The following is a 26,771-nucleotide window of genomic DNA, read 5'->3' on the forward strand; positions in this document are numbered from 1 at the left end:
ATAATAATAATAATATGCCATTTAGCAGACGCTCTTATCCAGAGCGACATATAGTTAGTGAGTGCATACATTATTTTCCATACTATATATAACAAAATGATTCGATGAAACATTGAATTTGGCCTTACTGCTATTAGCCCATAGAAACGCATTGAATAACAAATTCATACATGGAAAAACATGTATTTGAGAGATATAAGAAAGATCAGCGAAAAAAAAGATTGGCACTAAACTACATTTTTCAAATTGTTACTGGGCTACCTTCAGACGAGTCTTGTGAGGTTTGTGGGTGTCCTAGAGCAAAACAATATTAGTGTGTCGCCCAAACTGTTTGGACGCTACAGACGCAGATCGGTGGTACCGACTTCAGACGAGTCCCGTGACACCATTGGCGGATGCGGGAGATTGAGACGCAGCCCATGCAAAAAAAATGATATCTCTAGCTTAAACAGATGGATTTTGATGGGGATGCTTTTATAATGCTAATTGGATTTCCACGGAGGCGCGGACATCGACTCTAGGGGGTTAAGTTGGATGGGGAGCGGCGGTGAACAGCAATCTTCAAGTCTTTCCACAGATTTTCAATGGGATTCAAGTCTGGGCTTTGGCTGGGCCACTCAAGGACTTTCACATTCTTGTTCTGAAGACATTCCAGCGTTGCTTTGGATGTATGCTTGGGGTTATTGTCCGGTTTGAACGTAAATCCTCGCACCAGTCTAAGGTCGTTTGCGCTCTGAAGCAGGTTCTCATCAAGGATTTGCCTTTATTTGGCTCCATTTATTGTTCCCTCTATCCTTACCAGTCTCCCAGTCCCTGCTGCTGAAAAGCATCCCCATAGCATGATGCTGCCACCACCATGCTTCATGGTAGGGGTGGTCTGATGAGCTGTGCCTGGTTTTCTCCAGACATAACGCTTTGCATTGAGGCCAAAGAGTTACATTTTCATCTCAACAGACCACAGAATCTTTTGCCTTTTCTTTCACTTGCCTTTTTACAAACTCCAGGCGTGCTGTCATGTGCCTTTTTCTCAGAAGTGTCATCCGTCTGGCCACTCTCCCATAAAGCCCAAATTGGTGAAGTGCTGTAGAGACCGTTGTCCTTCTGGCATGTTCTCCCATCTCAGCCAATAAACTTTGTAGTTCTGTCAGTGGTCATTGGGTGCAAAAAAATTTAAAAACATGTTTTCACTTTGTCATAATGGGGTATTGTGTGTAGATGGGTGAGAAAAACTACAAGAAGTGGAATAAGTCAAGGGGTATGAATACTTTCTGAAGGCACTGTATCTCTCTGCACATTCTGATATGACGACGATTGTATGATGGGTAGTGTTTGGCATGTATCAGGAGTGTATTGTATTGTAAGTCTGTTGTGTATTGGGCATTATTTATAGGGTGTGAGCTAGGTGTTTTGTGAAATATGCTTTTACAGCCTTTTTCGCGCTCTCTCTCTCTCTCTCTCTCCTCTTTGACAGAACAGATGAGATGTGGGCTGAAGGCTCAAATTAGACCCTTCCAAGGAAATAAAGGGGGTGAAGCGTGATGGCGTGTATTTGTGTGTCTGCATGCATGTGTGTGTGTAGGTCTCTGTGTGTCAGGAGAGAAATCCATCTTGCTGAGCCCAATATTGTTTTAATTAATGTGTGTGTTGGATCATTTGTAGTCTGAGACACTGGTTCTCATCTGGCTTACGTTGGAGAGGGGGGAGAAATATAAGCCATGATTTCTCACTGCTGATATCCGTATGTGTGCCTTCCAGCCAGCCTGCCAGCCAGTTAAAGGAGACCACTGGATGTACAGTGGAACATGTATTTGTGATGAATGTGTTTATGTAGTCTCCCTCTCCTCGATTCCTCCTTTCCTCTTTCATAATGAACCACAGCTGACGTAGCTGTGTGTGTGTGAACATGGAACACTACACTGTCCATATTCAGGATAAGCAGGAAAGCCAAACTGCAGCTTTATTGATTATTCCACGTTAGTGTGTGTAATCAGGGGAGAGTCTAGATAGACCCTAGTCTAGTAACCAGATCCCATAGAACTCAACCCTAGCCTAGCAACAACATCCAATAGTAACCTACCCTAGCAACAACATCCCATAACCACAACCCTGTTGTCATGGTAGTTGATTGTTGGAACTGTATTATATATCCCCCCATTCTCTTTGTCTGTTTTGGTGGTTGTTTCTTTCTCTCTTTCTGTTTTAAAGGGGAGTTCATCTCTTATTTCTGGATGATTTAATGTTCCTCCTGCTTGAAGGATGCACATTCTCCTCTTCCCTTTGTCTTTTCCTCTTCTTCACTCCCTCCTTTTCCTTCTCCTCTCCTCTCCTCTCCTCTCCTCTCCTCTCCTCTCCTCTCCTCTCCTCTCCTCTCCTCTCCTCTCCTCTCCTCTCCTCTCCTCTCCTCTCCTCTCCTCTCCTCTCCTCTCCTCTCCTCTCCTCTCCTCTCCTCTCCTCTCCTCTCCTCTCCTCTCTCTTCCTTCTGTTGTCCTTGATGCCATGCAAACAAAGACAGAGGATAAAGTGACTCCTGTCCCCTCCCCCCTCTTCCTTCCTTCCCTCCTTCCTATCTCATCCCCCTCTCCTCCTGTTCTCTAGCTTCACCTCTCTCTCCTTCTCCTGTCTCATTCTTTCCTCTCTTTCTGTTCCTTGTTAATTTTTCATAATTGTCTCAATTTTTCTCTATTTTTTCTGCATATTTATTTTTAATGCCTTCGGTCTACTCTCTAAATCTCTCTCCTTTCCTCTGCTTCTCTCCTTCCCTCTCTCCCTTCATACATACCCCATCTCCCTTTCAGCTCATGCTTCAGGTAATCAAAGTGTCACTAGAGTGTGTGTGTGTGGCAGACAGGCATGTGTTTATTGAAAAGATAACGGTGACAGAGACTGCTGATGGTCCAAAACGTTTTAATGGCATCTATTTTTCCCTTTTCACAGAATCAAATGACATGATTCAAGGATGAATAATAATGACAGAAACATCCTTTGTGTGTGTAGGTACCCTGTGGATGTGTATTGTGCTGAACCCCCACTGTAAGTCGGAGCAGAAGTGTGTGTGGCTGAGACAGCTGAGACGGTGGAACAGCGTCGATGTGTGTCCATGGGAGGACGGAAACCACGGCAACGAACTACCCAACCTCACACACGCACTACCGCACGGCAACCCAGGTGAGAAAACACACACACAGACAGACAAACATATACACACACACACCTGACCAACACACTGCCTCAGGGCGCCCCAGCCACCCAGGTGGGACCGCCACACTGAGCGTGTGTGAGAAAATACCCCCTTCTTTTAATCATTTTCTCTTTTCTCTCTGTTGATCCCTCGCTCTATCTGTCTCCATGCCTGTCTTTTAATCAACTCTCTCTCTCTCCATGTCTCTGCCCTGCGAGCTGTTCTTATTCGTTTCTCTGTGTCTGATGGAATAAGCCCAATAACCCAAGCGGGGTCCTCTAGCTACGGCTGCCCTCTGCTGCCCCTGTCTCTGCCTGAGCTAAATTAGAGAAAATACAATCCCTTTAAACATTTATATCAGGCTTCTGAATAGGAACAGTGCAGTGAATAAGCATTTCACCCAGGAAGCTTTAGCTTTAGGTGGCTAATCAAAGCAACCTTTTCTAATAACTTCTCACATTGTCCTCTTCTTTCTCTCCCTTTTTCTACCCACCCTCATCCCTCTCTCTCTCCCTCTCTCCCAGACTTGTCGTCTCGTCCTCACAGGACAGTGTTTACGAGGGCCATCGAGGCCTGTGACCTGCACTGGCAGGACACACATCTGCAGCGCATCATCACACATGACCTCTACACACACACACACTCACACTGTCCCCACGACAACCACGGAAGTGGAGGGGCACTGTTTGACACCAGCGGCTGGCCCCTCTGGCACGGTGAGTGTGTGTGTTTGTTTGACAATGACGAAAGCAAAGGAGGGGAGGGAAGGCCATTTTTAGTTGAAGTCGCTTTGGTTTTGCTAGTCTATTGAAATCCCCCCTCCCCTCCATCTTGCAGAGCACGTCCCTACAGCGTGTGCGAGGGTTGACGCGCTGCGGTCACATGGTTATCCCAGAGAAGCCTTGCGATTGGCCATTGCTATTGTCAACACACTCAAACGGCAGCAACAGAAACAACTACAGCTCCTCCGCAGCCTCAAAAAAGGTCTGTTAGTTCTTTCATCTATTCATTTATACTGTTTTCATTAAAGGACGGCCTCACTTGCTTTCCTGTCTCTGTCTGTACCTGTATGTTAACAATATAATACCAGTGTACTAACTGTAATAGCAGTATATAAACTGTAATATCAATGTACTAACAGTGTATTGGCTGTGTACTAACATGTAAATACAGAGTAAAAGTATATTAACTGTGTAAATAGAGTTAACAGTGTATTAGCAGTGTATTAACAGCGTATTAACTGTGTAAATGGAGTAATAACAGTGTAATAACAGTGTGTGGTCTGTGTCCTCTCCAGAGCTGCTCCATAAAGGCATGACATCAGTCACTAACATGGAGGGCTGGGTGGGCCACCCCCTGGACCCTATAGGCACTCTGTTCAGCACCCTGCTGGACACGGGTCGGGGAGACGAGGAGGGGGGCAACGCCTTCCTAGACTTCTCAGGTACACACTTTCTCTCTCTCCTGCATATTTAATGCATTGGAATTTTACATTCTTTTTTTTTTCTACTCCATCTCTTATTCAATGAGCTGTGATTGGAGGATTGCTGAGGAAGAAATCAGTGATGTCATCAGTGATGATTGGGTGTGATCGGTTCTGTCAGAGTGTGCAAAGCTGTCATCAAGGCAAAGGGTGGCTACTTTGAAGAATCTAAAATCTAAAATATATTTTGATTTGTTTAACACTTTTTTGGTTACTACATGATTCCATATGTGTTATTTCATAGTTTTGATGTCTTCACTATTATTCTACAGTGTAAAAATAAAGAAAAACCCTTGAATGAGTAGGTGTGTCCAAACTTTTGTGTGTGTGTGTGTGTGTGTATATATATATATATATATATATATATATACACTGCTCAAAAAAATTAAGGGAACACTTAAACAACACAATGTAACTCCAAGTCAATCACACTTCTGTGAAATCAAACTGCCACTTAGGAAGCAACACTGATTGACAATAAATTTCAAATGCTGTTGTGCAAATGGAATAGACAACAGGTGGAAATAATAGGCAATTAGCAAGACACCCCCAATAAAGAAGTGGTTCTGCAGGTGGTGACCACAGACCACTTCTCAGTTCCTATGCTTCCTGGCTGATGTTTTGGTCACTTTTGAATGCTGGCGGTGCTTTCACTCTAGTGGTAGCATGAGACGGAGTCTACAACCCACACAAGTGGCTCAGGTAGTGCAGCTCATCCAGGATGGCACATCAATGCGAGCTGTGGCAAGAAGGTTTTCTGTGTCTGTCAGCGTAGTGTCCAGAGCATGGAGGTGCTACCAGGAGACAGGCCAGTACATCAGGAGACGTGGAGGAGGCCGTAGGAGGGCAACAATCCAGCAGCAGGACCGCTACCTCCGCCTTTGTGCAAGGAGGAGCAGGAGGAGCACTGCCAGAGCCCTGCAAAATGACCTCCAGCAGGCCACAAATGTGCATGTGTCTGCTCAGACGGTCAGAAACAGACTCCATGAGGGTGGTATGAGGGCCCGACGTCCACAGGTGGGGGTTGTGCTTACAGCCCAACACCGTGCAGGACGTTTGGCATTTGCCAGAGAACACCAAGATTGGCAAATTCGCCACTGGCGCCCTGTGCTCTTCACAGATGAAAGCAGGTTCACACTGAGCACGTGACAGACGTGACAGAGTCTGGAGACACCGTGGAGAATGTTCTGCTGCCTGCAACATCCTCCAGCATGACCGGTTTGGCGGTGGGTCAGTCATGGTGTGGGGGTGGCATTTCTTTGGGGGGGCCGCACAGCCCTCCATGTGCTCGCCAGAGGTAGCCTGACTGCCATTAGGTACCGAGATGAGATCCTCAGACCCCTTGTGAGACCATATGCTGGTGCGGTTGGCCCTGGGTTCCTCCTAATGCAAGACAATGCTAGACCTCATGTGGCTGGAGTGTGTCAGCAGTTCCTGCAAGAGGAAGGCATTGATGCTATGGACTATGATGCGTTCCCCAGACCTGAATCCAATTGAGCACATCTGGGACATCATGTCTCGCTCCATCCACCAACGCCACGTTGCACCACAGACTGTCCAGGAGTTGGCGAATGCTTTAGTCCAGGTCTGGGAGGAGATCCCTCAGGAGACCATCCGCCACCTCATCAGGAGCATGCCCAGGCGTTGTAGGGAGGTCATACAGGCACGTGGAGGCCACACACACTACTGAGCCTCATTTTGACTTGTTTTAAGGACATTACATCAAAGTTGGATCAGCCTGTAGTGTGGTTTTCCACTTTAATTTTGAGTGTGACTCCAAATCCAGACCTCCATGGGTTGATACATTTGATTTCCATTGATAATTTTTGTGTGATTTTGTTGTCAGCACATTCAACTATGTAAAGAAAAAAGTATTTAATAAGATTATTTCATTCATTCAGATCTAGGATGTGTTATTTTAGTGTTCCCTTTATTTTTTTGAGCAGGCTACATATATATATATAGTACCAGTCAAAGATTTGGACACACCTACTAATGGTTTTTCTTTATTTTTACTCTTTTTTACATCGTAGAATAATAGTGAAGACATGAAAACTATGAAATAACACATATGGAATCATGTAGTAACCAAAAAATTGTTAAACAAATCAAAATACATTTTATATTTGGATTCTTCAAAGTAGCCACCCTTTGCCTTGATGACAGCTCTGCACACTCTTGGCATTCTCCCAACCAGCTTCACCTGGAATGCTTTTCCAACAGTCTTGAAGGAGTTCCCACATATGCTGAGCACTTGTTGGCTGCTTTTCCTTCACTCTGCTGTCCGACTCATCCCAAACCATCTCAATTGGGTTGAGGTCGGGGGATTGTGGAGGCCAGGTCATCTGATGCAGCACTCAATCACTCTCCTTCTTGGTAAAATAGCCCTTACACAGCCTGGAGGTGTGTTGGGTCATTGTCCTGTTGAAAGCAAATTATAGTCTCACTAAGCCCAAACCAGATGGGATGGCGTATCACTGTAGAATGCTGTGGTAGCCATGCTGGTTAAGTGTGCCTTGAATTCTAAATAAATCATAGACAGTGTCACCAGCAAAGCACCCCCACTCCATAATACCTCCTCCTCCATGCTTCACGGTGGGAACTACACAAGCAGAAATCATCCTTTCACCCACACCGTGTCTCACAAAGACACGGCGGTTTGAACCAAAATTCTCCAATTTGGACTCCAGACCAAAGTACACATTTCCACCGGTCTAATGTCCATTGACCGTGTTTCTTGGCCCAAGCAAGTCTCTTCTTATTATTGGTGTCCTTTAGTAGTGGTTTCTTTGCATCAATTCGACCATGAAGGCCTGATTCACACAGTGATGTTGAGATGTGTCTGTTACTTGAACTCTGTGAAGCATTTATTTGGGCTGCATTATCTGAGGCTGGTAACTAATGAACTTATCCTCTGCAGCAGAGGTAACTCTGGGTCTTCCATTCCTTTGGCGGTCCTCATGAGAGCCAGTTTCATCATAGCGCTTGATGGTTTTTGCAACTGCACTTGAAGAAACTTTAAAAGTTCTTAAAATGTTCTGTATTGACTGACCTTCATGTCTTAAAGTAATGATGGACTGTTGTTTCTATTTGCTTATTTAAGCTGTTCTTGCCATAATATGGACTTGGTTTTTTACCAGATAGGACTATCTTCTGTATACCCCACCTACCCTGTCACAACACAACTGATTGGCTCAAATGCATTAAGAAGGAAAGAAATTCCACAAATTAACTTTTTAAGAAGGCACACCTGTTAATTGAAATGCATTCCAGGTGACTATCTCATGAAGCTGGTTGAGAGAATGCCAAGAGTGGTCAAAGCTGTCATCTTGGCAATTAGTGGCTACTTTGAAGAATCTCAAATATAAAATATATTTTGATTTGTTTAACACTTTTCTGGGTACTACATGATTTCATATGTGTTATTTCATAGTTTTGATGTCTTCACTGTTATTCTACAATGTAAAAAATAGTAAAAATAAAGAAAAACCCTTGAATGAGTAGGTGTGTCCAAACTTTTGACTGGTTGTGATATATATATATATAAATAAACGCAACATGCAACAATTTCAAAGATTTTACTGAGTTACAGTTCATGTAAGGAAATCAGTCAATTGAAATAAATTCATTAGGCCCTAATCTATGGATTTTACATGACTGGGAATACAGATATGCATCTGTTGGTCACAGATACCTTAAAACAAAATGTAGGGGCGTGGATCAGAAAAACAGTCAGTATCTGGTGTGACCACCATGAACCTCATGCAGTGCAACACATCTCCTTCGCATAGAGTTGATCAGGCTATTGATTGTGGCCTGTGGAATGTTGTCCCACTCCTCTTCAATGGCTTTGCGAAGTCGTTGGATATTGGAGGGAACTGGAACACGCTGTCATACACGTCGATCCGGAGCATCCCAAATATTCTCAATGGGTGACATGCCTGGTGTTAGGGTTAGTATGCAGGCCATGGAAGAACCAGGTCATTTTCAGCTTCCAGGAAATGTGTACAGATCCTTGCGACATGGGGCCTTGCATTATCTTGCTGAAACATGAGGTGATGGCGGCGGATGAATGGCATGACAATGGGCCTCAGGATCCCGTCACAGTATCTCAAATTGCAATCGATAAAATGCAATTGTGTTCGTTGTCCGTAGCTTATGCCTGCCTGCCCATACCATAACCCCACCGCCACCATGGGGCACTCTGTTCACAACATTGATATCAGCAAACCGCTCGCCCACACAACGCCATACACGTGGTCTGTGGTTGTGAAGCCGGTTGGACGTACTGCCAAATTCTCTAAAACGACGTTGGAGGTGGCTTATGGTAGAGAAATTAACATTAAATTATCTGGTAACAACTCTGGTGGACATTCCTGCAGTCAGCATGCCAATTGCAAGCTCCCTTAAATCTTGAGACATCTGTGGGATTGTGTTGTGACAAAACTTCATATTTTAGAGTGGCCTTTTATTGTCCCCAACACAAGGTGCACCTGTGTAATGATCATGCCGTTTAATCAGCTTCTTGATATGCACACCTGTCAAGTGGATGGATTATCTTGGCAATGGTGAAATGCTCACTAAAAGGGATGTAAACTAATTTGTGCACAGAATTTGAGCGAAATAAGCTTATTTTTCTGGGATCTTTTATATCAGCTCATAAAACATGGGACAAACACTTTTCATGTTGCGTTTATATTTTTGTTCAGTGTATATATCTCAATTAAGGAACCAGCACATCAAACATTGATCATTGTGAAGCCCTAAGAGACTTTGGCCTTGGTTGAAATAACAGTCATTTTGGTGCGGACTGTAGACCATATCCGTTGACTATTTGAATCTGGTGTGTTGGTGCAGGGGTGAAAACTAGCGCCTGGACACCCAGTAGCTCTGCATGACTGAAATTGCATGTTTTAGTGTTCTGGGACAGCACAGAGCTATTTTCATGATAATGGAGGTGACTGTATTGCCAGGTTATTATAGTTTTGTATTTTTATATTAGTTTTTATTTCTATTAGTTTTAAGATTTTAGTTGAAATTCAGTTTAGTTTTCGTTTGTTTTCAGATCCACTTTCTTTGTTTTTATTTAGTTAAAGTTTTATAAAATCAATTTAGTTTTGTTTTTATATAATTTTAGTTTTAGTTTTTATGTTAGTGGCAGAAAGAAGCCTAAGTCTATGCAATACACTGTTTGTTGGGGTATGTCACTTGTTGCCACTGTGGGGCAGTAAAGCATAAGGTGATGGGTCAGGTCATAGGTTAGGTTTAAAGGTAGACTCAGTGAGATGACGTATATGCATGAAGTAAACAGTAGTAGTGGGTCAACAACCAGGAGCGTTGAAGTGCAAAGCTAAACTTCTTCACTGTTTTCGTACCGTAGCTACCACGTTGTAGCAGCGTGAAGCGCACCGGTGCACATGCGCAGATACTCGGTGTGACCGTGTGAGAGCAGTCTGCATCGTGCTCATCTCAATAGACACATTAGAGCAGATCATTTTGTCAAGTCGGGGCCTTTCAAAGTGTGTTGCATTCTGGGGGAAAAATTGTCTGATATGTGGATTGCATGAACTTTATAAAAATGATGTGATCAAAGGGGATGTTTTGACTGCAGTCGACTGTATGTTTCTGCAGTTGCTCCTCACTGACTTCATCCTGCAGCCATCGCCTGAATTGTGGGAGGCTCTATTGTCAACCAATCATTAGGGTGTTTTTGTTTGACCCACGCGAACGTGACCAAACACATGACTGAAACAATAACTAATTTTCCGTAATTTATGTGTACAGTGAATATATACAAATAAATGTGATTTGAGGCTTTCTAATTGATTCTGCAATGTGTACACGCATAATCTTATATTATAATTTCAGTTTATGAGTGTGATATGGTGGTTAGATACATGTTTATTTTGACATTATAAAGAAAACCTTTTATAAACAATGGCAACACTGCCATGTTGATCTGAACCTTGCTGTTAGAAAACCACATTAGTGTCCGACTGTTGCAGAAGCACCTCCCCCGACTTCGCTCCTTGACTTTTGTCTACAGTTGGTTTCTTTAGCCTTACCACTCAAACGTGCTCAATCTCTGCGATGCTGCTTGTCATCTCGCTGAGTCTACCTTTAAATTATAAAGTCAATCTCAATGTGCCCCACCAGATTCAGAAGCTTGAAAACCCCATTAGAAAGAAAAGCTTGAAAACCCCCCAAAACTAAAACTGAACATAATTCAAGATGGTTTTTATTTGATTTTAGTTCATTTTTTAGTCAAAGATAATAGTTTCAGTATAGTTTTAGTTTTTTTCAAACGGATTTGTTAATTATTTTTTATTTTAGTTGCCAAAAATGTTTTTTTCATGGTTAGTTTCGGATTTATTTTACTATAATAACCTTGCTGTATTGAATCGGACACCGATTGATCCACAACCTTACTGTATTGAATGTGACACAGATTGATCCACAACCTTACTGTTTCACTCTGTTAGATTTGGTGACAACATTTCAAAGACATGCTGTTTTTTTATGTGATCTCTCTTCTTTCTTTCTTTCGCTCTCCAGGCTCTGTGAGTTCAGCCAAAAGGTCGGAGCCTCACCTCTTCCCAGTGCATCACTTCCTGGACGATGGCCAATCGTTCATAGCACTGGCTGTAGAGACGGCGCTGATTGGCTTAGGGCAGCAGAGGGTGATGCCCGACGGCCTATATGCCCAGGAGAAGGTGTGTCGCAACGAAGAGCAGCTATTGGCTAAGCTCCAGGAAGTGGAACTGAACGACACGCTGGTCAAGATCTTCCGCAAGCAAGCAGTCTTCCTGCTAGAGGGTGAGGGGGAGATGCGCACGCGTGCACACACACACACACACTCTGTCTCTCTCCCTACTCCCTAACCCTGTATTCTGTCTCCTGTAGCTGGACCATACAGTGGTCTAGGAGAGTTGCTCTACAGAGAGAGTGTTCCCATGCATACCTTCGCCAAGTATCTCTTCACCTCCCTACTACCTCACGACGCTGAACTGGCGTACAAAATTGCACTGAGAGCCATGAGGTGAGTACAAAACACACACACACACACACACACACACACACAAACCTATATCAGAAAAGAACATTGAACTTCAGTTAACAAAGTTGCTCAGCCTCCTTTGAGTCTCAAATTCTGTGTGTCTGCATGTTTATGTGTGATGTGAAGAGACAGGAAGCTATCCTGGGTGCTGTTTAATCACAAAACTCCCTTTCGCTGGAATCCTTGTTAAATAATTAAACAGCACTAAAAATGAGTTCAGGAGAATGTTTGAATAATACAGTAATGTATGCGTGTGTGCGCATGCGCGCAGTGCCTTCGGAAAGTATTCAGACCCCTTGACTTTTTCCACATTTTGTTATGTTACAGCCTTATTCTAAAATGGATAAAAAAATACAAAAATCCTCAGCAATCTACACACAATACCCCATAATGACAAAGCAAAAACAGATTTTTTGAAATTTTAGCAAATGTATAAAAACAAACAAATACCTTATTTAAATAAGTATTAAGACCCTTTGCTATGAGACTCGAAATTGAGCTCCGGTGCATCCTATTTCCATTGATCAATCATTGAGATGTTTCTACAACTTGATTGGAGTCCACATGTGGTAAATTCAATTGATTGGACATGATTTGAAAAGGCACACACCTGTCTATATAAGGTCCCACAGTTGACAGTGCATGTCAGAGCAAAAACCAAGCCATGAGGTCGAAGGAATTGTCCGTAGAGCTCCGAGACAGGATTGTGTCGAGGCACAGATCTGGGGAAGGGTACCAAAACATTTCTGCAGTATTGAAGGTCCCCAAAAACACAGTGGCCTCCATCATTCTTAAATTGAAGAAGTTTAGACCACCAAGACTCTTCCTAGAGCTGGTCGCCCGGCCAAACTGAGCAATCTGGGGAGAAGGGCCTTGGTCAGGGAGGTGACCAAGAACCCGATGGTCACTCTGACAGAGCTCTAGAGTTCTTCTGTGGAGATGGGAGAACCTTCCAGAAGGACAACCATCTCTGCAGCACTCCATCAATCAGGCCTTTATGGTAGAGTGGCCAGACGGAAGCCACTCCTCAGTAAAAGGTATATGACAGCCCGCTTGGAGTTTGCCAAAAGGCACCTAAAGGACTCTGACCATGAGAAACAAGATTCTCTGGTCTGATGAAACCGAGATTGAACTCTTTGGCCTGAATGCCAAGTGTCACGTCTGGAGGAAACCTGGCACCATCCCTACAGTGAAGGTGAAGGTTCGAGTTGCCAAATGTCGGCCTCGAAACCTTAATGACTTGGAGAAGATCTGCAAAGAGGAGTGGGACAAAATCCCTCCTGAGATGTGTGCAAACCTGGTGGCCAACTACAAGAAACGTCTGACCTCTGTGATTGCCAACAAGGGTTTTGCCACCAAGTACTAAGTCATGTTTAGCAGAGGGGTCAAATACTTATTTCCCTCATTAAAATGCAAATCAATTTATAACATTTTTGACATGCGTTATTCTGGATTTTTTTGTTGTTCAAATAAACCTACCATTAACATTATAGACTGATCATTTCTTTGTCAGTGGGCAAACGTACAAAATCAGCAGGGGATCAAATACTTTTTTCCCTCACTGTATGTAAATTATTATTATTATTTTAAAATATAAATTAGCAAACATTTGTGAAAAACCTGTTTTTGCTTTGTCATTATGGGGTATTTTGTGTAGATTGATGAGGGGGGGAAAAAACAATTTAATCAATTTTAGAATAAGGCTGTAACCTAACAAAATGTGGAAAAAGTAAAGTGGTCTGAATGCTTTCCGATGGCACTGTATGTGTGTACACTACCAGTCAAAAGTTTGGACACACCTACTCATTCAAGAGTTGTTTTTCTTTATTTTTAATATTTTTTACATCAGAGAATAATAGTGAAGACATCAAAACTATGAAATAACACATATGGAATCATGTAGTAACCAAAAAAGTGTTAAACAAATCAAAATATATTTTATATTTGAGATTCTTCAAATAACCACCCTTTGCCTTGATGACAGCTTTGCACACTCTTGGCATTCTCTCAACCAGCTTCATGAGGTAGTCACCTGGAATGCATTTAAATTAACAGGTGTTCCTTCTTAAAAGTTAATTTGTGGGATTTCTTTCCTTCTTAATGCATTTGAGCCAATCAGTTGTGTTGTGACAAGGTAAGGGGGTATACAGAAGATAGCCCTATTTGGTAAAAGACCAAGTCCATATTATGGCAAGAACAGCTGAAATAAGCAAAGAGAAACGACAGTCCATCATTACTTTAAGACATGAAGGTCAGTCAATACGGAACATTTCATGAAGTGCTATGATGAAACTGGCTCTCATGAGGACCGCCACAGGAAAGGAAGACCCAGAGTTACCTCTGCTGCAGGGGATACCAGCCTATCATAAAAATAAACAAAAATAGAAAACACATTTTTTTGTTTTGTATTATCTTTACCAGATCTAATATGTTATATTCTCCTACATTAATTTCACATTTCCACAAACTTCAAAGTGTTTCCTTTCAAATGGTATCAAGAATATGCATATCCTTGCTTCAGGTCCTGAGCTACAGGCAGTTAGATTTGGGTATGTCATTTTAGGCGAAAATGGGAAAAAAGGGTCCAATCTTTAAGGGGTTAACAGAAGTACTGAATCTTGGCGAAAAACAGAGGGATTATCCATAAGCCTTAGAAGACATCTTAAAGGCCCATGCATCCTTATTAGAAGTAAAACAGTCATATTAAACATCAATGTATTAAATGTGTCTTTAGGTTACCGGTCCTGGAAACCATGGCTCCATCAGGTGATCTGTCCAGACCTCACCATATAGTGTCTATGGTCCCTAACCGCTACCCTCGCTGGTTCACTCTGTCTCATATAGAGTCACAACAATGTGAACTGGCCTCCACCATGCTCACCGCAGCCAAAGGTACACACACACACACACACACACTGTATGTACAAACACACACACACACACTGTACAAACACACACACATCGTACTGTATTTACAAACACACATGCTCAGGCAATAATGTTAATGCAAATAGGTGGTTTTAAATGGTGTTTTTGTATCTCAGGTGATGGGCGGAAGTTAGAAACAGTGTTAGAGTCCATCCAGAAGAACATCCACTCCTCATCTCACATCTTCAAACTGGCTCAGGACGCCTTCAAGATCGCTACTCTGATGGACAGCCTGCCAGACCTCACACTGCTCAAGGTCTCTCTGGAGCTGGGCCTTCAGGTAACAAACATACAGTGGGGAAAAAAAGTATTTAGTCAGCCACCAATTGTGCAAGTTCTCCCACTTAAAAAGATGAGAGAGGCCTGTAATTTTCATCATAGGTACACGTCAACTATGACAGACAAAATGAGAAAAAAATCCGGAAAATCACATTGTAGGATTTTTTATGAATTTATTGGCATATGATGGTGGAAAATAAGTATTTGGTCAATAACAAAAGTTTCTCAATACTTTGTTATATACCGTTTGTTGGCAATGACACAGGTCAAACGTTTTCTGTAAGTCTTCACAAGGTTTTCACACACCGTTGCTGGTATTTTGGCCCATTCCTCCATGCAGATCTCCTCTAGAGCAGTGATGTTTTGGGGCTGTCGCTGGGCAACACAGACTTTCAACTCCCTCCAAAGATTTTCTATGGGGTTGAGATCTGGAGACTGGCTAGGCCACTCCAGGACCTTGAAATGCTTCTTACGAAGCCACTCCTTCGTTGCCCGGGCGGTGTGTTTGGGATCATTGTCATGCTGAAAGACCCAGCCACGTTTCATCTTCAATGCCCTTGCTGATGGAAGGAGGGTTTCACTCAAAATCTCACGATACATGGCCCCATTCATTCTTTCCTTTACACGGATCAGTCGTCCTGGTCCCTTTGCAGAAAAAACTGCCCCAAAGCATGATGTTTCCAACCCCATGCTTCACAGTAGGTATGGTGTTCTTTGGATGCAACTCAGCATTCTTTGTCCTCCAAACATGACGAAGTTTAGTTTTTACCAAAAAGTTATATTTTGGTTTCATCTGACCATATGACATTCTCCCAATCCTCTTCTGGATAATCCAAATGCACTTCAGACGGGCCTGGACATGTACTGGCTTAAGCAGGGGGACACGTCTCGCATTGCAGGATTTGAGTCCCTGGCGGCGTAGTGTGTTACTGATGGTTGGCTTTGTTACTTTGGTCCCAGCTCTCTGCAGGTCATTCACTAGGTCCCCCCGTGTGGTTCTGGGATTTTTGCTCACCGTTCTTGTGATCATTTTGACCCCACGGGGTGAGATCTTGCGTGGAGCCCCAGATCGAGGGAGATTATCAGTGGTCTTGTATGTCTTCCATTTCCTAATAATTGCTCCCACAGTTGATTTCTTCAAACCAAGCTGCTTACCTATTGCAGATTCAGTCTTCCCAGCCTGGTGCAGGTCTACAATTTAGTTTCTGGTGTCCTTTGACAGCTCTTTGGTCTTGGCCATTGTGAAATTTGGAGTGTGACTGTTTGAGGTTGTGGACAGGTGTCTTTTATACTGATAACAAGTTCAAACAGGTGCCATTAATACAGGTAACGAGTGGAGGACAGAGGAGCCTCTTAAAGAAGAAGTTACATGTCTGTGAGAGCCAGAAATCTTGCTTGTTTGTAGGTGACCAAATACTTATTTTCCACCATAATTTGCAAATAAATTCATTAAAAATCCTACAATGTGATTTTCTGGATTATTTTTTCTCAATTTGTCTGTCATAGTTGACGTGTACCTATGATGAAAATTACAGGCCTCTCTCATCTTTTTAAGTGGGAGAACTTGCACAATTGGTGGCTGACTAAATACTTTTTTTCCCCACTGTATACACACATACACACACACACACACACACACACACACACACACACATACATATATATATATATATATATATATATATATATATATATACACACACACACACACATTTACATACACACACACACACACACACACACACACACACATATACAGCTCTGGAAAAAATTAAGAGACCACTGCAAAAATATAGGTTTCTCTGGTTTTAATATTTATAGGTATGTGTTTGGGTGAAATTAACATTTTTGTTTTATTCTATAAACTACTAACAACATTTATCCCAAATTCCAAATAGAAATATTGTCATTTAGAGCATTTATTTGCAGAAAATGAAAACTGGTCAAAATTCCAAAAAAGATGCAGTGTTGTTAGACCTCGAATAATGCAAAGAAAATAAGTTCATGTTCATTTTTAAACAACACAATACTAATGTTTTAACTTAGGAAGAGTTCAGAAATCAATATTTGGTGGAATAACCCTGATTTTCAATCACAGCTTTCATGCGTCTTGGCATGCTCTCCACCAGTCTTTCACATTGATGTTGGGTGACTTTATGCCACTCCTGGCGCAAAAATTCAAGCAGCTCGGCTTTGTTTAATGGCTTGTGACCATCCATCTTCCTCTTGATCACATTCCAGAAGTTTTCAATGGGGTTCAGGTCTGGAGATTGGGCTGGCCATGACAGGGTCTTGATCTGGTGGTCCTCCATCCACACCTTGATTGACCTGGCTGTGTGGCATGTCGCATTGTCCTGCTGGAAAAACCAATCCTCAGAGTTGGGGAACAATGTCAGAGCAAAAGGAAGCAAGTTTTCTTCCCGGACAACCTTGTATGTGGCTTGATTCATGCGTCCTTCACAAAGACAAATCTGCCCGATTCCAGCCTTGCTGAAGCACCCCCAGATCATCACCGATCTTCCACCAAATTTCACAGTGGGTGCGAGACACTGTGGCTTGTAGGCTTCTCCAGGTCTCTGTCTAACCATTAGATGACCAGGTGTTGGGCAAAGCTGAAAATTGGACTCATCAGAGAAGATGACCTTACTCCAGTCCTCTACGGTCCAATCCTTATGGTATTTTGCAAACCTCAGTCTGGCTCTTCTTTGCTTCTCATTGATGAAGGGCTTTTTTCTAGCTTTGCACGACTTCAGCCCTGCCCCTAGGAGCCTGTTTCGAGCCGTCCTCGCCGTGCACTTCACCCCAGCTGCCGTTTGCCATTCTTTTTGTAGGTCACTTGATGTCATCCTACGGTTGTTGAGTGACATTCGAATGTGTTGGCAGTCATCCCGGTCAGTAGAGAGTCGTTTTCGCCTTCTGCCGGTCTGTAGCTTTGTTGTCCCCAATGTCTGCTGCTTGACCTTGTTCTTATGAACCGCCGTCTTTGAAATTTTAAGGATGGAAGCGACCTGACGCTCACTGTATCCCTCTGCCAGTAAATCCAGAATTGAACCCTTCTTTTCCTCACTCAGAACTTTCCTTTTCAACTCTTTTGGCATGGTCAATAGTTATTTTTTGATTAATATTACTTTTGAGGTACTATTAGCACTGTTTTTGGTCCTATTGCAAGAGGATTGTGACGACCACAGTAGTGGTTTTTATACTTTTTCTTGTTAAAAATAAGATTTGGTTCAGGTGATCACCTAATCAGTACCTAATTCAGTAGAATGAGGTGTGCCTGTGTTGGAATTCAACGGACACTGGAATGGAATGGCTGTTATACATGTAGAGATGCTGATTTAAGAAACATTTGCAGTGGTCTCTTAATTTTTTTCCAGAACTGTACATATACAAATACACACACACACATATACATACATACACACACATATACATATACACACCCACACATATACATATACACACCCACACACATATATACATATACACACACACATACATACATATACACTAATGTTCAAAAGTTTGTGGTCACTTAGAAATGTCCTAGTTTTTGAAAGAAAAGCATTTTTTTTGTCCATTAAAATAACATCAAATTGATCAGAAATACAGTGTAGACATTGTTAATGTTGTAAATGGCTATTGTAGCTGGAAACGGCTGATTTTTAATGGAATATCTACATAGGCGTACAGAGGCCCATTATCAGCAACCATCAGTCCTGTGTTCCAATGGCACGTTGTGTTTGCTAATCCAAGTTTATCATTTTAAAAGGCTAATTGATCATTAGAAAACCCTTTTGCAATTATGTTAGCACAGCTGAAAACTGTTGTGCTGATTAAAGAAGCGATAAAACTGGCATTCTTGAGACTAGTTGAGTATCTGGAGCATCAGCAATTGTGGGTTTGATTACAGGCTCAAAATGGCCAGAAACAAAGAACTTTCATCTGAAACTCGTCAGTCTATTCTTGTTCTGAGAAATGAAGGCTATTCCATGCGAGAAATTGCCAAGAAACTGAAGATCTCGTACAACGCTGTGTACTACTCCCTTCACAGAACAGCGCAAACTGTCTCTAACCAGAATAGAAAGAGGAGTGGGAGGCCCCGGTGCACAACTGAGCAAGAGGACAAATACATTAGTGTCTAGTTTGAGAAACAGACGCCTCACAGGTCCTCAACTGGCAGCTTCATTAAATAGTACCCACAAAACACCAGTCTCAACAGTGAAGAGGCGACTCCGGAATGCTGACCTTCTAGGCAGAGTTGCAAAGAAAAAGCCATATCTCAGACTGGCCAATAAAAAGAAAAGATTAAGAGAGGCAGTCTGAGATATGGCTTTTTCTTTGCAACTCTGCATAGAAGGTCAGCATCCGGAGTCGCCTCTTCACTGTTGACGTTGAGACTGGTGTTTTGCGGGTACTATTTAATGAATCAAAATACAATGAAGGAAAATATTGTACATTTGCCCACTGACAAAGACATGATCAGTCTATAATGTTAATGGTAGGTTTATTTGAACAGTGAGAGACAGAATAACAACAACAAAATCCAGAAAAACGCATGTCAAAAATGTTATAAATTGATTTGCATTTTAATGAGGGAAATAAGTATTTGACCCCTCTGCTAAACATGACTTAGTACTTGGTGGCAAAACCCTTGTTGGCAATCACAGAGGTCAGATGTTTGTTGTAGTTGGCCACCAGGTTTGCACACATCTCAGGAGGGATTTTGTTCCACTCCTCTTTGCAGATCTTCTCCAAGTCATTAAGATTTTGAGGCTGACGTTTGGCAACTCGAACCTTCAGCTCCCTCCACAGATTTTCTATGGGATTAAAGTCTGGAGACTGGCTAGGCCGCTCCAGGACCTTAATGTGCTTCTTCTTGAGCCACTCCTTTGTTGCCTTGTCCGTGTGTTTTGGGTATTTGTCATGCAGGAATACCATCCACGACCCATTTTCAATGCACTGGCTGAGGGAAGGAGGTTCTCACCCAAGATTTGACGGTACATGGCCCCGTCCATCGTCCCTTTGATGCGGTGAAGTTGTCCTGTCCCCTTAGCAGAAAAACACCCCCAAAGCATAATGTTTCCACCTCCATGTTTGACGGTGGGGATGGTGTTCTTGAGGTCATAGGCAGCATTCCTCCTCCTCCAAACATGGCGAGTTGAGTTGATGCCAAAGAGCTCCATTTTGGTCTCATCTGACCACAACACCTTCACCCAGTTCTCCTCTGAATCATTCAGATGTTCATTGGCAAACTCCAGACGGCCCTGTATATGTGCTTTCTTGAGCAGGGGGACCTTGCGGGCGCTGCAGGATTTCAGTCCTTCACGGCGTAGTGTGTTACCAATTGTTTTCTTGGTGACTATGGTCCCAGCTGCCTTGAGATCATTGACAAGATCCTCCCGTGTAGTTCTGGGCTGATTCCTCACCGTTCTCATGATCATTGCAACTCCACGAGGTGAGATCTTGCATGGAGCCCCAGGACGAGGGAGATTGACAGTTCTTTTGTGTTTCTTCCATTTGCGAATAATCGCACCAACTGTTGTCACCTTCTCACCAAGCTGCTTGGCGATGGTCTTGTAGCCCATTCCAGCCTTGTGTAGGTCTACAATCTTGTCCCTGACATCCTTGGAGAGCTCTTTGGTCTTGGCCATGGTGGAGAGTTTGGAATCTGGTTGATTGATTGCTTCTGTGGACAGGTGTCTTTTATACAGGTAACAAACTGAGATTAGGAGCACTCCCTTTAAGAGTGTGCTCCTAATCTCAGCTCGTTACCTGTATAAAAGACACCTGGGAGCCAGAAATCTTTCTGATTGAGAGGGGGTCAAATACTTATTTCCCTCATTAATATGCAAATCAATTTATAACATTTTTGACATGCGTTTTTCTGGATTTTTTTGTTGTTATTCTGTCTCTCACTGTTCAAATAAACCTACCATTAAAATTATAGACTGATCATTTCTTTGTCAGTGGGCAAACGTACAAAATCAGCAGGGGATCAAATACTTTTTTCCCTCACTGTATATTTTAGATTTTAGAGTCTTTAAATAGCCACCGTTTGCCTTGATGACAGCTTTGCACACTCTTGGCATTCTCTCAACCAGCTTCACCTGGAATGGTTTTCCAACTGTCTTGAAGGGGTTCCCACATATGCTTAGCACTTGTTGACTGCTTTTCCTTCACTCTGCCACCCGACTCATCCCAAACATTCTCAATTGGGTTGAGGTCAGGGGATTGTGGAGGCCAGGTCATGTGATGCAGCACTCCATCGCTCTCCTTCTCTTTAAAATAGCCCTTACACAACCTGGAGGTGTGTTGGGTCATTGTCCTGTTGAAAAACAAATGATAGTCCCACTAAGCTCAAACCAGATGGGATGGCGTATTGCTGCAGAATGCTGTGGTAGCCGTGCTGGTTAAGAGTGCCTTGAATTCTAAATAAATAAAAGACAGTGTCACCAGCAAAGCACCCCCACACCATAACACCTCCTCCTCCATGCTTTACGGTGGGAACTACACATGTGGAGATCATCCGTTCACCCACACCGCGTCTCACAAAGACACGCGGTTGGAACCAAAAATCTCCAATTTGGACTCCAGACCAAAGGACACATTTCCACCGGTCTAATGTCCATTGCTCGTGTTCCTTGGCCCAAGCAGGTCTCTTCTTCTTATTGGTGTCCTTTAGTAGTGGTTTCTTTGCAGCATTTCGACCATGAAGGCCTGATTCACACAGTTCCCTCTGAACAGTTGATGTTGATGTGTCTGTGACTTGAACTCTGTGAAGCATTTATTTGGGCTGCAATTTCTGAGGCTGGTAACTCTAATGAACTTATCCTCTGCAGCAGAGATAACTCTGGGTCTTCCTTTCCTGTGGCGGTCCTCATGAGAGCCAGTTTCATCATAGCGCTTGATGGTTTTTGCGTTTGCACTTGAAGGTACTTTCAAAGTTCATGAAATGTTCCGTATTGACTGACCTTCATGTCTTAAAGTAATGATGGACTGTCGTTTCTCTTTGCTTATTTGAGCTGGTCTTGCTATAATATGGACTTGGTCTTTTACCAAATAGGGCTATCTTCTGTATACCCCCCTACCTTGTCACAACACAGCTGATTAGCTCAAATGCGTTAAGAAGGACATAATTTCCACAAATTAACTTTTAAGAAGGCACACCTGTTAATTGAAATGTATTCCAGGTGACTACCTCATGAAGCTGGTTGAGAGCATGCCAAGAGTGTGCAAAGCTGTCATCAAGGCAAAGGGTGGCTATTTGAAGAATCTCAAATATAAAAAGTATTCAACACTTGTTTGGATACTACATGATTCCGTATGTGTTATTTCATAGTTTTGATGTCTTCACTATTATTCTACAATGTAAGAAATAGTAAAAAATAAAGAAAAACCCTTGAATGAGTAGGTGTGTCCAAACTTTTGACTGGTAGTGTATATATACACACACACACACACACACACACTTATACACACACACACATATATATATAGATACACACACACACACATATATACATATATATATATATATATCACACACACACACACACATATACACACACACACATACACACACACACACATATATACATATATATATATATATATCACACACACACACACACACATATACACACACACACATACACACACACACATATATATATATATATATATATATATACACACACTCACATATATATATCACACACACACACACACACACACACACCTCCCTAACCTGTACCTGCTCCTCTCTCCCCTTAAGGTGATGAGAATGACTCTGTCCACGTTGAATTGGAGGAGGAGGGAGATGGTCCGGTGGCTGGTCACCTGTGCCACAGAAGTTGGTGAGTTACTATTCTAATGCGTTTTCCAGTTGGTGGGTTGTGGCTGCAGGAAAAAAAGTAGGTTGTTGAATGGGTTCCTATTTCCAATGTGCATAATGTCAATTCTGTTTGTGGTGTATGAGTGATGTACTGTATGTGTGTGTAGAATATATTTCCATGAACTAACCACCCTCTCCCCTGCTGTAGGTGTGTATGCATTGGACAGCATCATGCAGAGTTGGTTCACCCTGTTCACCCCGACCGAGGCCACCAGCATCGTGGCCACCACCGTCATGTCCAACACCACCATCGTCCGGCTGCACCTGGACTGTCACCAGCAGGAGAACCTGGCCTCCTCCGCCCGGACCCTGGCCCTGCAGTGTGCTATGAAGGACCCCCAGAACTGTGCCCTCTCCGCCCTCACCCTCTGCGAGAAGGACCACATCGCCTTCGAGACGGCCTACCAGATCGTGTTGGACGCGGCCGTCACGGGGATGAGCTACACACAGCTGTTTACGATAGCCAGGTACATGGAGCACAGAGGATATCCCATGAGGGCGTACAAACTGGCCACGTTAGCCATGGCCCACCTTAACCTCAGCTACAACCAGGATACCCACCCGGCTATCAACGACGTGCTGTGGGCCTGTGCTCTGAGCCACTCCCTGGGGAAGAATGAGCTGGCTGCAGTCATCCCCCTGGTGGTGAAGAGTGTGAAGTGCGCCACGGTGCTGTCAGACATTTTGAGACGGTGCACGTTGACCACACCGGGCATGGTGGCGCTGCACAGCCGCAGGAACTCTGGGAAGCTGATGTCGCTGGACAAGGCTCCGCTTAGGCAGCTGCTGGATGCCACCATCGGGGCCTACATCAACACTACGCACTCTCGCCTCACACACATCAGCCCACGCCACTACAGCGAGTTCATAGAGTTCCTCAGTAAGGCCAGAGAGACATTCCTCATGGCCCAGGACGGACACATCCAGTTCACACAGTTCATAGACAACCTTAAACAGATCTACAAGGGCAAGAAGAAACTCATGATGCTCGTACGGGAGAGGTTCGGTTGACGAAAGACTCAACAATAAACTTAAAAACTATTGTGATTGGTCGATGGATCTATTGAGATGGAGATGGAGACCGATCACGCCCCCTTTTACTTGATTCTGCCTTTGTATCCTTTTTAACTTAAAAAGTGACAGAAAAACGGAAAACGGAAAGAAAAAACTGAAAACAACAAAAAGGAATCGACTAAAAACAAACAACAAAAGGCCACATCGGTATTAATGTGTATAGACCCTATTTAGTTCACATACAAGCAAACAAAAAAGACAATTGTCATGTTGTGGAAGTGTGTGTGTCCCTTTATGTATAAAGACGGTGTGTAAGAGAGAGAGAACTAAAGAGAAAAATAAAATATTTTGGTTTACACTGAGTATATGTTGTCCAGTGGCGAGATGTCCACATAGCACTCCTGTCCCCCTCTGTTAAATGCTCACAGCTCAAAGAGACAATGAGACAAACACGGCTTAAAACCAAACAGAGCAACTCCATTAGACGTGACAGTACCTCGTACGGACCCAGCTTTACTCCCCCCTTGTCCTTGTCCTTACCCCTTCCTCAACCCTCCCTCCCCCACTCAGTGTAGTCAGTGTGTGTGTTAACAGTTAAAAAACAACACAAACAAACAGTTCACTATTACTTCACAATTTCTTCTTCTGTTTTTCTTTATTTCTTGTTTCATTTCTCTTTAGTAACAGGGATCACCAACTCCAGGCTGACTCTGCTATGGCTTTAGTAACAGGAATCACCAACTCCAGGCTGACTGTCTGCTATGGCTTTAGTAACAGGAATCACCAACTCCAGGCTGACTGTCTGCTATGGCTTTAGTAACAGGAATCACCAACTCCAGGCTGACTGTCTGCTATGGCTTTAGTAACAGGAATCACCAACTCCAGGCTGACTGTCTGCTATGGCTTTAGTAACAGGGATCACCAACTCCAGGCTGACTGTCTGCTATGGCTTTAGTAACAGGAATCACCAACTCCAGGCTGACTGTCTGCTATGGCTTTAGTAACAGGAATCACCAACTCCTGGCTTACTCTGCTATGGCTTTAGTAACAGGAATCACCAACTCCAGGCTGACTGTCTGCTATGGCTTTAGTAACAGGAATCACCAACTCCAGGCTGACTGTCTGCTATAGCTTTAGTAACAGGGATCACCAACTCCAGGCTGACTGTCTGCTATGGCTTTAGTAACAGGAATCACCAACTCCAGGCTGACTGTCTGCTATGGCTTTAGTAACAGGAATCACCAACTCCAGGCTGACTGTCTGCTATGGCTTTAGTAACAGGAATCACCAACTCCAGGCTGACTGTCTGCTATGGCTTTAGTAACAGGGATCACCAACTCCAGGCTGACTGTCTGCTATGGCTTTAGTAACAGGAATCACCAACTCCAGGCTGACTGTCTGCTATGGCTTTAGTAACAGGAATCACCAACTCCAGGCTGACTGTCTGCTATGGCTTTAGTAACAGGAATCACCAACTCCAGGCTGACTCTGCTATGGCTTTAGTAACAGGAATCACCAACTCCAGGCTGACTCTGCTATGGCTTTAGTAACAGGAATCACCAACTCCAGGCTGACTGTCTGCTATGGCTTTAGTAACAGGAATCACCAACTCCAGGCTGACTCTGCTATGGCTTTGCAGTGTTGTTTACCCTGATGCTTTAGACACATGCAGAAACACACACACACACACACACACACACTAAACAAGCACACATACAGTGAGGGAAAAAAGTATTTGATCCCCTGCTGATTTTGTACGTTTGCCCGCTGACAAAGAAATGATCAGTCTATAATGTTAATGGTAGGTTTATTTGAACAGTGAGAGACAGAATAACAACAACAAAATCCAGAAAAACCCATGTCAAAAATGTTATAAATTGATTTGCATTTTAATGAGGGAAATAAGTATTTGACCCCTCTGCTAAACATGACTTAGTACTTGGTGGCAAAACCCTTGTTGGCAATCACAGAGGTCAGCCGTTTCTTGTAGTAGCCACCAGATTTGCACACATCTCAGGAGGGATTTTGTCCCACTCCTCTTTGCAGATCTTCTCCAAGTCATTAAGGTTTTGAGGCTGATGTTTGGCAACTCAAACCTTCAGCTCCCTCCACAGATGTTCTATGGGATTAAGGTCTGGAGACTGGCTAGGCCGCTCCAGGACCTTAATGTGCTTCTTCTTGAGCCACTCCTTTGTTGCCTTGGCTGTGTGTTTTGGGTCATTGTCATGCTTGAATACCCATCCACGACCCATTTTCAATGCCCTGGCTGAGGGAAGGAGGTTCTCACCCAAGATTTGACGGTACATGGCCCCGTCCATCGTCCCTTTGATGCGGTGAAGTTGTCCTGTCCCCTTAGCAGAAAAACACCCCCAAAGCATAATGTTTCCACCTCCATGTTTGACAGTGGGGATGGTGTTCTTGGGGTCCTCCTCCTCCAAACACGGTCGAGTTGAGTTGATGCCAAAGAGCTCCATTTTGGTCTCATCTGACCACAACACTTTCACCCAGTTCTCCTCTGAATCATTCAGATGGTCATTGGCAAACTTCAGATGGGCATGTATATGTGCTTTCTTGAGCAGGGGGACCTTGCGGGCGCTGCAGGATTTCAGTCCTTCACGGCGTAGTGTGTTACCAATGGTTTTATTGGTGACTATGGTCCCAGCTGCCTTGAGATCATTGACAAGATCCTCCCGTGTAGTTCTGGGCTGATTCCTCACCGTTCTCATGATCATTGCAACTCCACGAGGTGAGATCTTGCATGGAGCCCCAGACCGAGGGAGATTGACAGTTATTTTGTGTTTCTTCCATTTGCGAATAATCGCACCAACTGTTGTCACCTTCTCACCAAGCTGCTTGGCGATGGTCTTGTAGCCCATTCCAGCCATGTGTAGATCTACAATCTTGTCCCTGACATCCTTGGAGAGCTCTTTGGTCT

General features: G+C 43.4%; 1 protein-coding gene across 1 annotated transcript in view; it reads left to right on the plus strand.

The window, feature by feature from the left end:
• LOC121574143 (zinc finger SWIM domain-containing protein 6-like) overlaps nt 1–25,576 on the plus strand; it is a 64,226-nt gene extending 38,650 nt beyond the window's left edge. Inside the window, exons 5-14 of the mRNA XM_041886767.2 lie at nt 2,995–3,165; nt 3,703–3,894; nt 4,016–4,162; nt 4,476–4,622; nt 11,217–11,477; nt 11,565–11,700; nt 14,453–14,610; nt 14,763–14,926; nt 22,703–22,784; nt 22,971–25,576. Of these exons, the coding sequence (XP_041742701.1) occupies nt 2,995–3,165; nt 3,703–3,894; nt 4,016–4,162; nt 4,476–4,622; nt 11,217–11,477; nt 11,565–11,700; nt 14,453–14,610; nt 14,763–14,926; nt 22,703–22,784; nt 22,971–23,833 (2,321 nt within the window). The 3' untranslated portion in view covers nt 23,834–25,576. The remainder of the gene's footprint in view (nt 1–2,994; nt 3,166–3,702; nt 3,895–4,015; nt 4,163–4,475; nt 4,623–11,216; nt 11,478–11,564; nt 11,701–14,452; nt 14,611–14,762; nt 14,927–22,702; nt 22,785–22,970) is intronic.
• The last annotated feature ends 1,195 nt before the right edge of the window (nt 25,577–26,771 follow it).

This window comes from Coregonus clupeaformis, chromosome 9, assembly GCF_020615455.1.
Source record: "Coregonus clupeaformis isolate EN_2021a chromosome 9, ASM2061545v1, whole genome shotgun sequence".
Taxonomy (NCBI): Eukaryota; Metazoa; Chordata; class Actinopteri; order Salmoniformes; family Salmonidae; genus Coregonus; species Coregonus clupeaformis.